The sequence below is a fragment of the Cornus florida genome, unplaced genomic scaffold, assembly GCF_030987335.1.
Source record: "Cornus florida cultivar Cherokee Brave unplaced genomic scaffold, ASM3098733v1 CherokeeBrave_3.0.0_Hap2_Chr01, whole genome shotgun sequence".
Classification (NCBI taxonomy): Eukaryota; Viridiplantae; Streptophyta; class Magnoliopsida; order Cornales; family Cornaceae; genus Cornus; species Cornus florida.
In genome coordinates, this window is record NW_026775571.1 from 69,528,643 (window position 1) to 69,539,731 (window position 11,089).

Consider the following 11,089-nt stretch of genomic DNA (forward strand, 5'->3'; position numbering starts at 1 on the left):
CAGTGATAGTTTTGAAAATGGCCGCTGGCACAGTCTTTAAATAGTTGGCACATAGTTTTGGTGAACTTGGCAATTTTGTGCATACTCTAATTTTGGGGATCCTACATGCACATTTGGATAATTTTTCCCTCCCCCTCTCTCTGTTTATTTAATTGGGATAACAACGATTTAAGACAGCTAAAAGGACTACCAGTGTGTTATATCATACCCCCACAAAGTTGAAAAAATGAAAATGAAATATATGTATATATATATATATATATATATTTTTTTTTTCAGTATAGCAAACCACCACCTCGTAGCCCAAAGTATTGCCCTTGCAAAAGCAAATTTTAGTTTGCCATCTCATTTACTTGACCTATTAAAGTAAAAAAGTTAGAAATCAATAAAAAACGAAGAAAAATTACCCTACTTTTGAATTTAACTAGTAGTAGTTGAAAATGTGTTCATTACAGCTTGGTGGCCAAGTAAGAGTTATCCAATACTCACTATAAAATGGCTCTTAATTCCATTGATCTTTCAAAGATGGAAGAGGTGAAGCTACTTGGAACATGGCCTAGTCCATTTCTTTACAGAGTAATATGGGCTCTGAAACTAAAAGGTGTGCCTTATGACTACACAGAAGAAGATTTGTCCGATAAAAGTCCTCTGCTACTACAATACAACCCAGTCCACAAGAAGATCCCAGTGCTTGTTCATTGTGGAAAACCAATTTGTGAGTCCACAATCATCCTTGAATACATTGAACAGACATGGCCGCAACCTCCCTTGCTGCCAAATGATCCTTATGACAGAGCCATGGCTCGGTTTTGGGCTAAATTTGCTGACGACAAGGTAAATAGTTTCATTTTAGCTGTTCTTTCACTTGTTAATTAAAAAAATTGCATAGAACACCTCATCAACATATTTCATGCCTTCGATTTTTTATTTATTTATTTTTTCCTGAAAATAAAAGCAAATGCACGCACTCTCATAATATTACCCCTAACAGGGCTCAAACACTCAACCTCTCCGAAGGAGAAGGTCATATCATCTGGACTAATGTTGATACGCCTTTGAATTCTTTTGATGTGAGAATGCTATAAACATCATTTTGACTATGCCAAAATTTTCTCACTGCACATAGAAATGCTATATTTAAGGGCGTCTATGTGTATATGAAAATGCAGTTCACACAATTTAGTTATATACCTCTATCAAAGTGTCAGTCCATTCACATATATGTTTCTTTTGTCTTATGAAACATTATTTTTTCTCTAAGCGTATAAATTAATTAAATAAAACTAGCTAGCTACCCAATTAAAAGTAGCTGAATAAGGTTTAGTTGAATTGACATAACTTTATTGTATGATTATTTTCTTGATTATGATACATATAGGGTTATGCTATTTTTATAATGTTTCATACCACTGGAGAAGAACACGAAAAGGCCATGAAAGACAGTCTTGAAATGCTGAGAACAATAGAAGATCATGCTCTCGGAGAGAAGAAATTCTTCAGCGGGGATATCATCGGTGTAGTTGACATAGCCTTTGGAGGCATTGTTGTTTGGTTGGAAGTTTTAGAAGATGTGTTAGGGATGAAGCTACTTGAAGCCCACACGTTCCCTCGCTGGCATGCATGGATCAAAAATTTCAAGGAAGCACCCTTAATCAAAGACAATCTTCCCGATCGTGATGAAATGTTGATGTTTTTCAAGCTCCTGAGGCAGAAGTATCTGGCATCTCCATGATACCAATATAATTTTGGTTAATTTCTTGAGTCTTTTATTGTATCTTCTTTGTGTTTATCTTATGGCACTAGTAGGTTAAGGTAGTTCTCTGAGTGGTTTTGTGTGTTTCCCTTTTGGTGGCACAACACAAGTTGTCTTGGGTCTTCCCTGTCTTTGAATAAGGAAGAGGACTCAAGAATAGAAAGTTCTGTTGTTGTCTTTGAATAAGGAAGAGGACTCAAGAATAGAAAGTTACATTGTTGTCTTTGGATTACCAGAATGTAAATTGGTTATTTTTTTTTTTAGGTTAAATTAAATTAATTTACACCCCCTCATGAGCGGATAAATTACACACGGTACCCTCATGATTTAAAAAATTACATTCTCACCCCTTGGCGGTCATCTTTCGTATCACTTACACCCTATCGACTAACTCCGTCAAAAGAAATGGTTAAATTACCATGTAACCCTCATATTTAAATCATGTTATTTATATTACAATATTAATGATATACAAAAAGATTAAAATATCCATGTTATTTTATTATATACGGAATTTATCTCATATTTAAATAGGCATTTCAAAATGTTTAGAGGCTGATGTCATCAATTTTTAACTATCAAGTTTGATCGTCACAGTTTGAGTTTAAGTCATACAAAACATGAACATCAGTACGTGTGAGTGTAAATTTTAAATCATGAGGGTATTGTGTGTAATTTATCTGTTTATAAATGGGGTGTAAATTTAATTTACCTTTTTTCTTCTTTTTTATTTTTTTATTTATTGTTTTGTTTTGTTTTTTTGTTATTTAGAGAATAAAAGTTACTTTAGAACAATAAATCATTTTGGGGGTATATGAAATAAAGAGTTAAAATCATAAAACTTCCCTCTATAATTCAAAAACATCACATAACCCCCTATATTAACAATAAACCCTTTGAACTATAAAAAAATATTATTTTGCCCCCATTCCATAACGGAGCTATTAAGTGAAATGTAAAATGACAAATTTAACCTCCATAATTTAATATTAATTTTAAACCTTAATGAATTATTTTGAAATGACAATTATACCCTTTGTGGGGTCCAATACCACCATTAGTTACACAAGCTTGATCCCACCATCCCTGTATATATGATTGTATTGACATAAAAACACACACACATATATAATTGAGACAATGAGATTCACAAAAGATGGAATCAATGAAGGGAATTAATTCAATAGTATCCATACGATTGTATTAGCTTGAGACACCAACACACTGAGACATCATCCGAGAAGAATCCATTATTACGAGTTATGTCTATCCATATGCCTTAATAATTGAGTAATTTGATTGACCCGATTTGTTGGAGGTTCTAGCTTGGGTTTGCGTATCCATTTCTTTCCAAAAATTCCCTGATTTAGAGGTCAAAATTTAATATATTATAAACTCTTATAAATATGTGAGACAATAATTCTTCTCATCTGATCAACAAATAAGTTGCTTCCCCTGGCTTGTGTTACACTATTACTTGAAGGAGATTCTTGCTAGGGCACCTCGTTTTCCAAAAAGGGGCGTCAGTTTTTATTTTTTAGTTTCCCAACTAATAGTGCAACAAAATACCAAGCGAATTTCAATAATATAAGATTCAAAGCATATATATATATATATGGGTGGCCTTCATGAAGGTTTGGACTAATTGTAACTAAATCTGATGTTTGCCATTTTATTGCAAAGACACCCCAATGTTAGATTTGGTTATGAATTTACTTATATACCCTTATTATTATATTACTAAGAATGGGCAAAGTATCTAAGAATAAAGAATGACCCTTTTGCCCACTAATATTTTCCTAAAAAAATATTTTACATTTTTATCCTTTTTCCACTATTCATATCATCCTCTCCCCGTCCATGCAATTCTCACCAAAGAACGCACTATCAATGACGAGGACGAAAACTAACACCACCAATTGCAATCTACAAGTGTCTCATCCACTCCTACGACAACGGGACCTAGTATATGGAACATGCAACAACCATTGCTGTCATTGATGTCCCATCATTAGCGAAGGCAAAAGGCAACCTTTGTCGCCCAAAAAAAATGAAAAAACCAGGTCACGAAAGCCCGTACATGACCAGACTTCCTTGAGAGTGCCGACGCTGCCTTTGCCGACGATAACATGACAGCTCTTGAGGAACGCCATCGTCGCTCGGAGCTTATCATCGCTTCGCCATTGCTATTGACCTCAGTAATGAGAGTGCCTTCGTCGTCAAGTGAGCAATACATAACTACCTTTGCCCTAGTGATGAATTGATCCTCTTTCGCATCCGTCCCATCTCCATCCTCTACGGTGTCGACTGGGGAGCTATCGACTCTCCGACCACCGGCGACCAACTACCACTCTTTCCCAGTAACCCAATCGATCCCTTCTCGTCTGTTTCTTTCTCTGATCCTGCCCCAATTTGGTAAACCTTGAGTAAAAACTACTGTGCTACACATGCAAATCCCATTCCTGCTTACCACTGCACTCACTTCTCCGTTCAGAATCGTAAGTACAAACATCTATTGTCATCTTCAACTGCCCCATCTTCAATAATCTTCTCTAATCCAAAACGTAACAAACGCATAAAAGCCACAAAAATTCCCAAAAGGGATATTTTGGTCTACTAATGCATGATTATTTTGTTATTTCATGACACTTTAAGGGTAATACGGTCTTTTAGACTTAATTGATGGATATTTTGGTCACTTCAACCATTTTTCTGACAAAAAAATACTATTAGGTAGGTCTTTGCAAAAATGGTCAAACCTCAGGGGAATATATTATTACAAAATGAAAAACATCAGGTTTAGTTACAATTAGTCCAAACCTCAGGAAAGGTTCCTGTAGTTTACCCTATATATTTTTATGATATTAATGTAAAAGGTAAATTAAACGAAGTACCCCTCAAATTTTCATCTTGTGTATCTAGATAGAAGATGGCACGATATATGGGATACTATCACTTACCTTCCTTGAAGTTAGGCCTAATTACAAGCTGTACCCCTAACATTTAAAAAATTACACTAACACCCTTCAATGTCATCACAGTTTAGTTGTGATAGAAATCTGTGTGAATATACTAATATACCCCCACTAATATATTAATAATGATAATTTGTTATCAAATTACTCTTTTACCCTACAAGCCCTAAATGATTTGATATGTTCCTATGATATCTGAGCCCTAAATTTGCAGAACAGAACTATCGTCTTCCCCGCCGCCAGGAGAGCGGAACCCACCATCTTCACCACCGCCAGCAGAGCAGAGCCTACCATCTTCACCACCACCACCACAACAAAACCACCCCTACCGCCATAACATAATCACCATCTCCACTACCACCGCCACGGCCATAGCCACCACCATTACCATAACTCAGCCCACATCTTTACCACCGCCGCCACAACACAGCACCATCTTCACCACCATTGCGACAACCGTAGCCACCATCACCACCGCCATTTCCCATTCCACCACAACCACCACCATAGTTAAACCCATTAAAGTTTGCCCAATTACACTATCACAACCACCACCACTCCCAACTCCACAATCACCACCACAAACCTCGACCCCACTCACCACCATCCCCACCCCGAAACTATCGTAGCCATCACCACCCCAACAATCAGCCGTGTATTCCAGTATGATTAAACCACCGATCTGACCTTTAACCTCACAACCATCATGATTTTCTCATTACTCATAATAATATCAAAACAAAACCCGTACTTATTCATCAGTGCTCGTCGCATATACCTCATTGGCCACTATGGGGATCCATGGATTTCGGCGACCATGGAGGAACGAATTGATTGAGCTGGCAATTTGTGGTGGTGAGGTCGGAAGATTGAGTTTGGTTTGGTAAATTGTCCTTATCGGCGAATCCTACTGTAGTAGCGGCAACGATCTGCCGCGATGGCGAGCAAGTCAGAAGGGGGTGGATGTGATTGAGACTATATATATATATTATACACAAACATAACTGGTTTTTCACTATTTTGTTTGTTTGTTTGTTTGTTATTTTATTTTATTTTATTTTTGATTTTTGTGCAAAGCTCATATATGTTTCTAGATAGACAGATGTGGTATATGGAGGAGGACATGTGATTTATTATTATTATTATTATTATTTTGTGTTCTCAAACTGAGGGTATATAAGTAATTTTGTATTAAAAAATGAGGGTGCAAATGTCTTTACAACCTATCTAAGGGAAAATATGGCATTTCACTCTAAAAATTGCTGACATTAGCAAAAAAGGGAATTGACCGGCGTTGACCCTTAACCGAAGGGGCAAAGTGTTATGAGAGAGCAAACTTTGGGGGAAGCTGGTGTAATATTTTAAAATATGAGGGTACCAGGTGTAATTAGGTCTAACTTGGAAGGAGGTAAGTGATATTATCCCCCACAATATATTGGTTAACTACGCCTATAGTCTTATTGACCTTGCACATGACTTCCATTGGTGAGTTGGGCTGTGTAGTAAGAAAAATTTCGAACAAAAATAACCTTCTTGTTGTAAGAAGATGAAATTATCCATTAATGTCAACTTAATTGGCATCTTTATATGGAAAAAAGTACGCTTTTCCTATATATCATGTGACCCACTTACATGGCAGAATATTGCTCATTGTTATATACGCTTCTTTTCTCTCTTTACTTTCTGAACTTTTCTTTTTTTTAATTTGTTCATTAAAGTGGTTTAAAGGAAAGAAGCAAATGGATTGAGCAGAGAAGCCATGAATATTCCTCAAGGATAAATTTGTGGTACAAATGTTGAAGGTTAGACATTTCCCATAAGTCCATGCTCTGTAAATTCCCGGTGAACCTATTTGGCATTTGGGATATGTTTGGTTGTGATTACTGATTTCCAAATCAACGAATTGTTGGTGAATCTGTTTGGTTAGGTGGCGTTTGGGATTATATTTGGTTGTGATAAAAAATTTCTATGTTAAGGGAAATTCTTAGTGAATTTGTTTGGCTAGGTGGTGTTTGGGACTATGTGTTGGGGTAACAATTAACTCCCTTCAACCCACTCAACGGTCGACTGTTATTAAGAGTTTAATCCTTTTTTCATCAAGCATAATGGAAGCATCATTATCACATCGACACAAACATATATGGAGATAACAATCATACATATCCATGCACAACATAATATTTTACATAGTTTACCTAACTCTAGTGTTACGTACATGGGAAAGAGATTTTAGTATTATGAATTAAAGAAGAGAATATACAATCACATGTCAAAACCCCACTCACTCATTCATTATCTCTTTTGAGGCTACATATATACACTCAGGAATTACATATACTTTCTCCTCTCCTCACAACACTTACCCTTAAAACCCATACATCTTTTCTTTCTTCCCTAAACCTCTCAAAACCCATCTCTATTTATAGAGTTTTCAAAACTCAATTCCTTGTTGGACAAGTATTCTCCAACTTGCCTATAAGGAGTTACTATATCAATTCTAACTCTAAAATAGAAACTTAATAAGACAAAATTTCCTTCACAAATTTCAGCAAAACAGAAAAGAAAATTAATTTCTGCACACAATTTTGAGCCATAAACCCAACATTATGTTTGATTGTGTTCTTTTTCAAAATGAAGTAAAGGGTGAGATTTACCAAAAATTAAAAACCAGGTCCAATAGTGGCTACTAACAGATACCCAAAATCAAAGATGGTAAATAAGTGTGTACGTCCGTATTTATATGTGTGTGTGTGTGTATATATATATATATACATAAATGAATTGTTAGATCTGCATATATTATATAAATATATAAACAATTGTATTAAATCAAAACCCTAACTTTTTAGCCCTAGACGAGCTGTTGTTGGAATTTGGCAAATAGTGAAATGACCACGAGCTAGATATATGTATACATGATTGTGTCTGTCTGTATATATATACACACACGCCTATATAGACGAGAGGGAAGAAAGAGAAATGAGTCCTTATTAGATTGTTGGAGGAGGGGCAAAAATAGAACTTAACAATATACCAATTCCTTCTTAATTTTTTCATTATACAAATGGTTTAACTCTAAGGTCAAGCACGTAAATTCATCCCAATTGCACTTACGTCAAATGGTCAAGTTGGAGCTTGTTGCTATATTGAGCCTACTTTGATGTTAGTGCACGAGATGAAAACCCCGGGGTGCTTTATGTAATTTGCCCTAATGTAAATTACCTATCTTTGAATATTCCCAATTCCCAGTGAATGTTTTCAACTTGCAAGGTACAAGCACTTCGATTAAGTGTAATCTTACACATTAATAAACATTAACACAACTTCTTCTTTGGCGATATTTGTGCAACCGATGACTAGCAGAAAATGAGAAAAGACCTTCGCTAGGAATTTGAATTCGGAATTGAAGTGGTAAGGTATTTTCGACAATCAAAATACTATTGAAGATGAGTTATGTGTACCTATTTGATAACATTTTGTTTTCATTATATTTTATTTTTTTATTTAGAATGAAAATAATGAAAAAATTAACAGGAGGCATGTGTGTTGATGTGAATACCAACTAAGAAAAAAAGTAATGAAAAATTAAAGGAAGAAAAAAATTATTTTTTGACCAATTCTTTTAAAATTTTGAGTTAGAGAATTAAAACAACCATTTAAAAATTTGATGGGCATACAGAATTTGATTTTATGCTGTAAGGTTATCAATGAGTTAGGATTAAGCTGGTAGTGAGTCACATTGAATGCCAATTATAACACCTTTTTTTTTTTTTTAAATGAAAAACCACCTTTTATTTTTTCTAATAAGATGTCAAATGCTATTAGGATTTCATTTAAAATAATAATAATAAAAAAATAAAAAATAAATAAAACTTGTTTTTTAGTCTCTCTGTCTTCTCAATCGTTTGCGTTACTTTGGCCCTAACTCTTGAAGAATAAAGTTAGAATCTCAGTCTCAATGGTGGTCATGAAACTACCTAAAGAAATTGAAATGGAAATACTCTCAAGTTTTCAATTAAATCTCTTGTGCGGTTCAGGTGTGTCTCCAAACAATATCAGTCTTTAATTTCTAATCCCTATTTCATGAAATTTCATCTTAATCGATCAATTCTCTCCAAGAATTACCAGAAAATCTTTTGCCCTAGTTTGCCTCCCCAATCAATAGACTATGAATCATTATTTGATAACAAGAAAAATGATATTAATGTTGATAATAATGCATTAATGAAGTTGGATTGTCCATTGTATGGTCAAGATAGCCAAGTCTCTGTAATTGGTTCTTACAATGGGTTGGGGTGGGAATAATATGAGAATGAATTAGAATCTTGCAGACAAGTCATTCCGAACAGGAACGATGTAATAAAATTATTTGGTAGTGTTACATACTCACCTATTTATACACACTCCAATTTTCATTCAGATCTGATGTAGGACATCCGACGCCCTCGTTGCTGCGGTTGGGCCTTACCTGGTCCAGAACAGGTTGCCCTCCATGCCAGGCGCTTAGCGTGATACTGGATTTGTAAGATATATTTTATAATTGGCTAATTTCATTGTCAAAACAAGTCTGATCGAGTTGTAATTTTTTCGATTCAAAATTTCAAAGATTGAAGATCGGATGCGGATTTGAAGAAGTTCAAGTGTTCATGGTATACTACACTTCAAGAAGATGAGAACAATGCTTTAGGAAGGTGTGTGAGTGAGTGAGAACACTTTATAGAGTTTAAAGGTTGAAGGAAATAGAGATTTCAATTCTGCCTCTTGGGAACTGGTAGGAAGATCCTTGAACCAATAGCCAAATATTGGTTAAAGAAGAATTCCACACTGCCAATATGGAACCGGTACCACAGTTGGGAACGGGTACCAAAAGTGCGTTGGAAAGGCTTCTGACTTTCTTGAACCAGTACCAAGATTTGGGAATCAATTCTAGAAGTCCTGGCAGCATTAGAACTTTCAGTTTCTTTTTTTGATTGTTTCAAATTTTATCCCAACTTCTTTCCAAGTCCTATGCACGAATTTTTTTTTTATATTTTTAGAGGGATTAGGACATTCTAAATTCTATATAAACCTTGATAGTCATCTAGGTTTATTCATGGCTTTAAGGAACATCAATTCTATATTTTGAAAAAGCCTTTTAAAGAGAGAAAATTCAGAAAATCAAATCTGATTATTCTGAATTTAATTATGAGAGCACACACATATATTCATGAGTGATTTAGTGGTCTTGTTCTCTATCTCATCGGAATTGGAGCTATATTAAAGTTTCAGAGATTCTGAATGAAAAACAGGATTTAATTCTTCTATATTGAGTTCAAATCTTGAAAAACAAAAGTAAAAGCGATCACATTTTGAAAGGGTTGGAGCATTCGAGAAGTGTTGTCTGACCTACCTACTACTATTCTACAAATATCAAGTATAAGCCTGAGGTCATGTTGCTGTTGGATGGGGAGTCGCAAAGCCAGAGGATTGTCAGCAATTGGTGTTTGGTAGAATGATATGGTGTGAGCCAGAGTCAAAGTTCAATGTACTTTGTTTCAAACATAACGGATCGAGGTTTTTCCCACACAAATAGTTGACGTATTTTATTAACTGGGGTTTCCTTGCTAAAAATCCTGGTGCAATCTCTTTAACTCTAACTTGCTTTATTTTTAAGTATTTATATTTATGATTGCGGATGTTTAAATTGATCATAATTTAATCAATCGTAAATTGAACAAGTTAACCTAATAATCAGATCTAGGTCATTAAAGGAGTTAATCACAATTAAAATCAACTAATAGCTTCCGCACCCCGCGTTAACTCTATTTTCACAGGATTAAGGATTCGGTCTACTAACGATAATGGGTGGGCGCTTGCTCATTTTCCAAAAACTTAAGCTATTGGGTATTACTGTATACCCATCTATTTATAGACACTCTAATTCTCACCTAGATCCAATATGGGACTTATAATAAACGGGACAATGCACGGACCAATGGCCAATTTTTTTACAAAATTCCTAAAACATAGATTCTTATAAATAATAGGGTAAAGTGCAATAAACCCCTTCTAACTATACCCCAAGTGCAAATAACCCCCGTCACTACAAATAACCCTCTTAACTATGGTCTTGGTGTAGTCTTAGGATAGAGAAGGTTATTCCGGTCATCTTCTGTCACTGGAAATTGGAAAAGTCCATTTTACCCCTCATTCAACCACAAAATAGAGATATAGAGAGAGAAATGTGTAGAGATACAGAGAAAGAAGGGACCAGAGAAAGAACTTTGAACTGCTTGAAGGTGTGATGGCCATTAATTAAAAGGGTTTCTGAAAATACACCGGAGCAATTCATCCTCATAATCGTATCAAGTAAGAAAAGGTA

General features: G+C 35.2%; 1 protein-coding gene across 1 annotated transcript; it reads left to right on the forward strand.

Annotated features, from left to right (window-relative positions):
• Window positions 1-525: 525 nt before the first annotated feature.
• On the forward strand, window positions 526-1,732 carry LOC132274136 (probable glutathione S-transferase). Its single transcript, XM_059775314.1, has 2 exons — window positions 526-834; window positions 1,379-1,732. The coding sequence occupies exons 1-2, from the start codon at window positions 526-528 to the stop codon at window positions 1,730-1,732; spliced, it is 663 nt and encodes a 220-aa protein (XP_059631297.1).
• The last annotated feature ends 9,357 nt before the right edge of the window (window positions 1,733-11,089 follow it).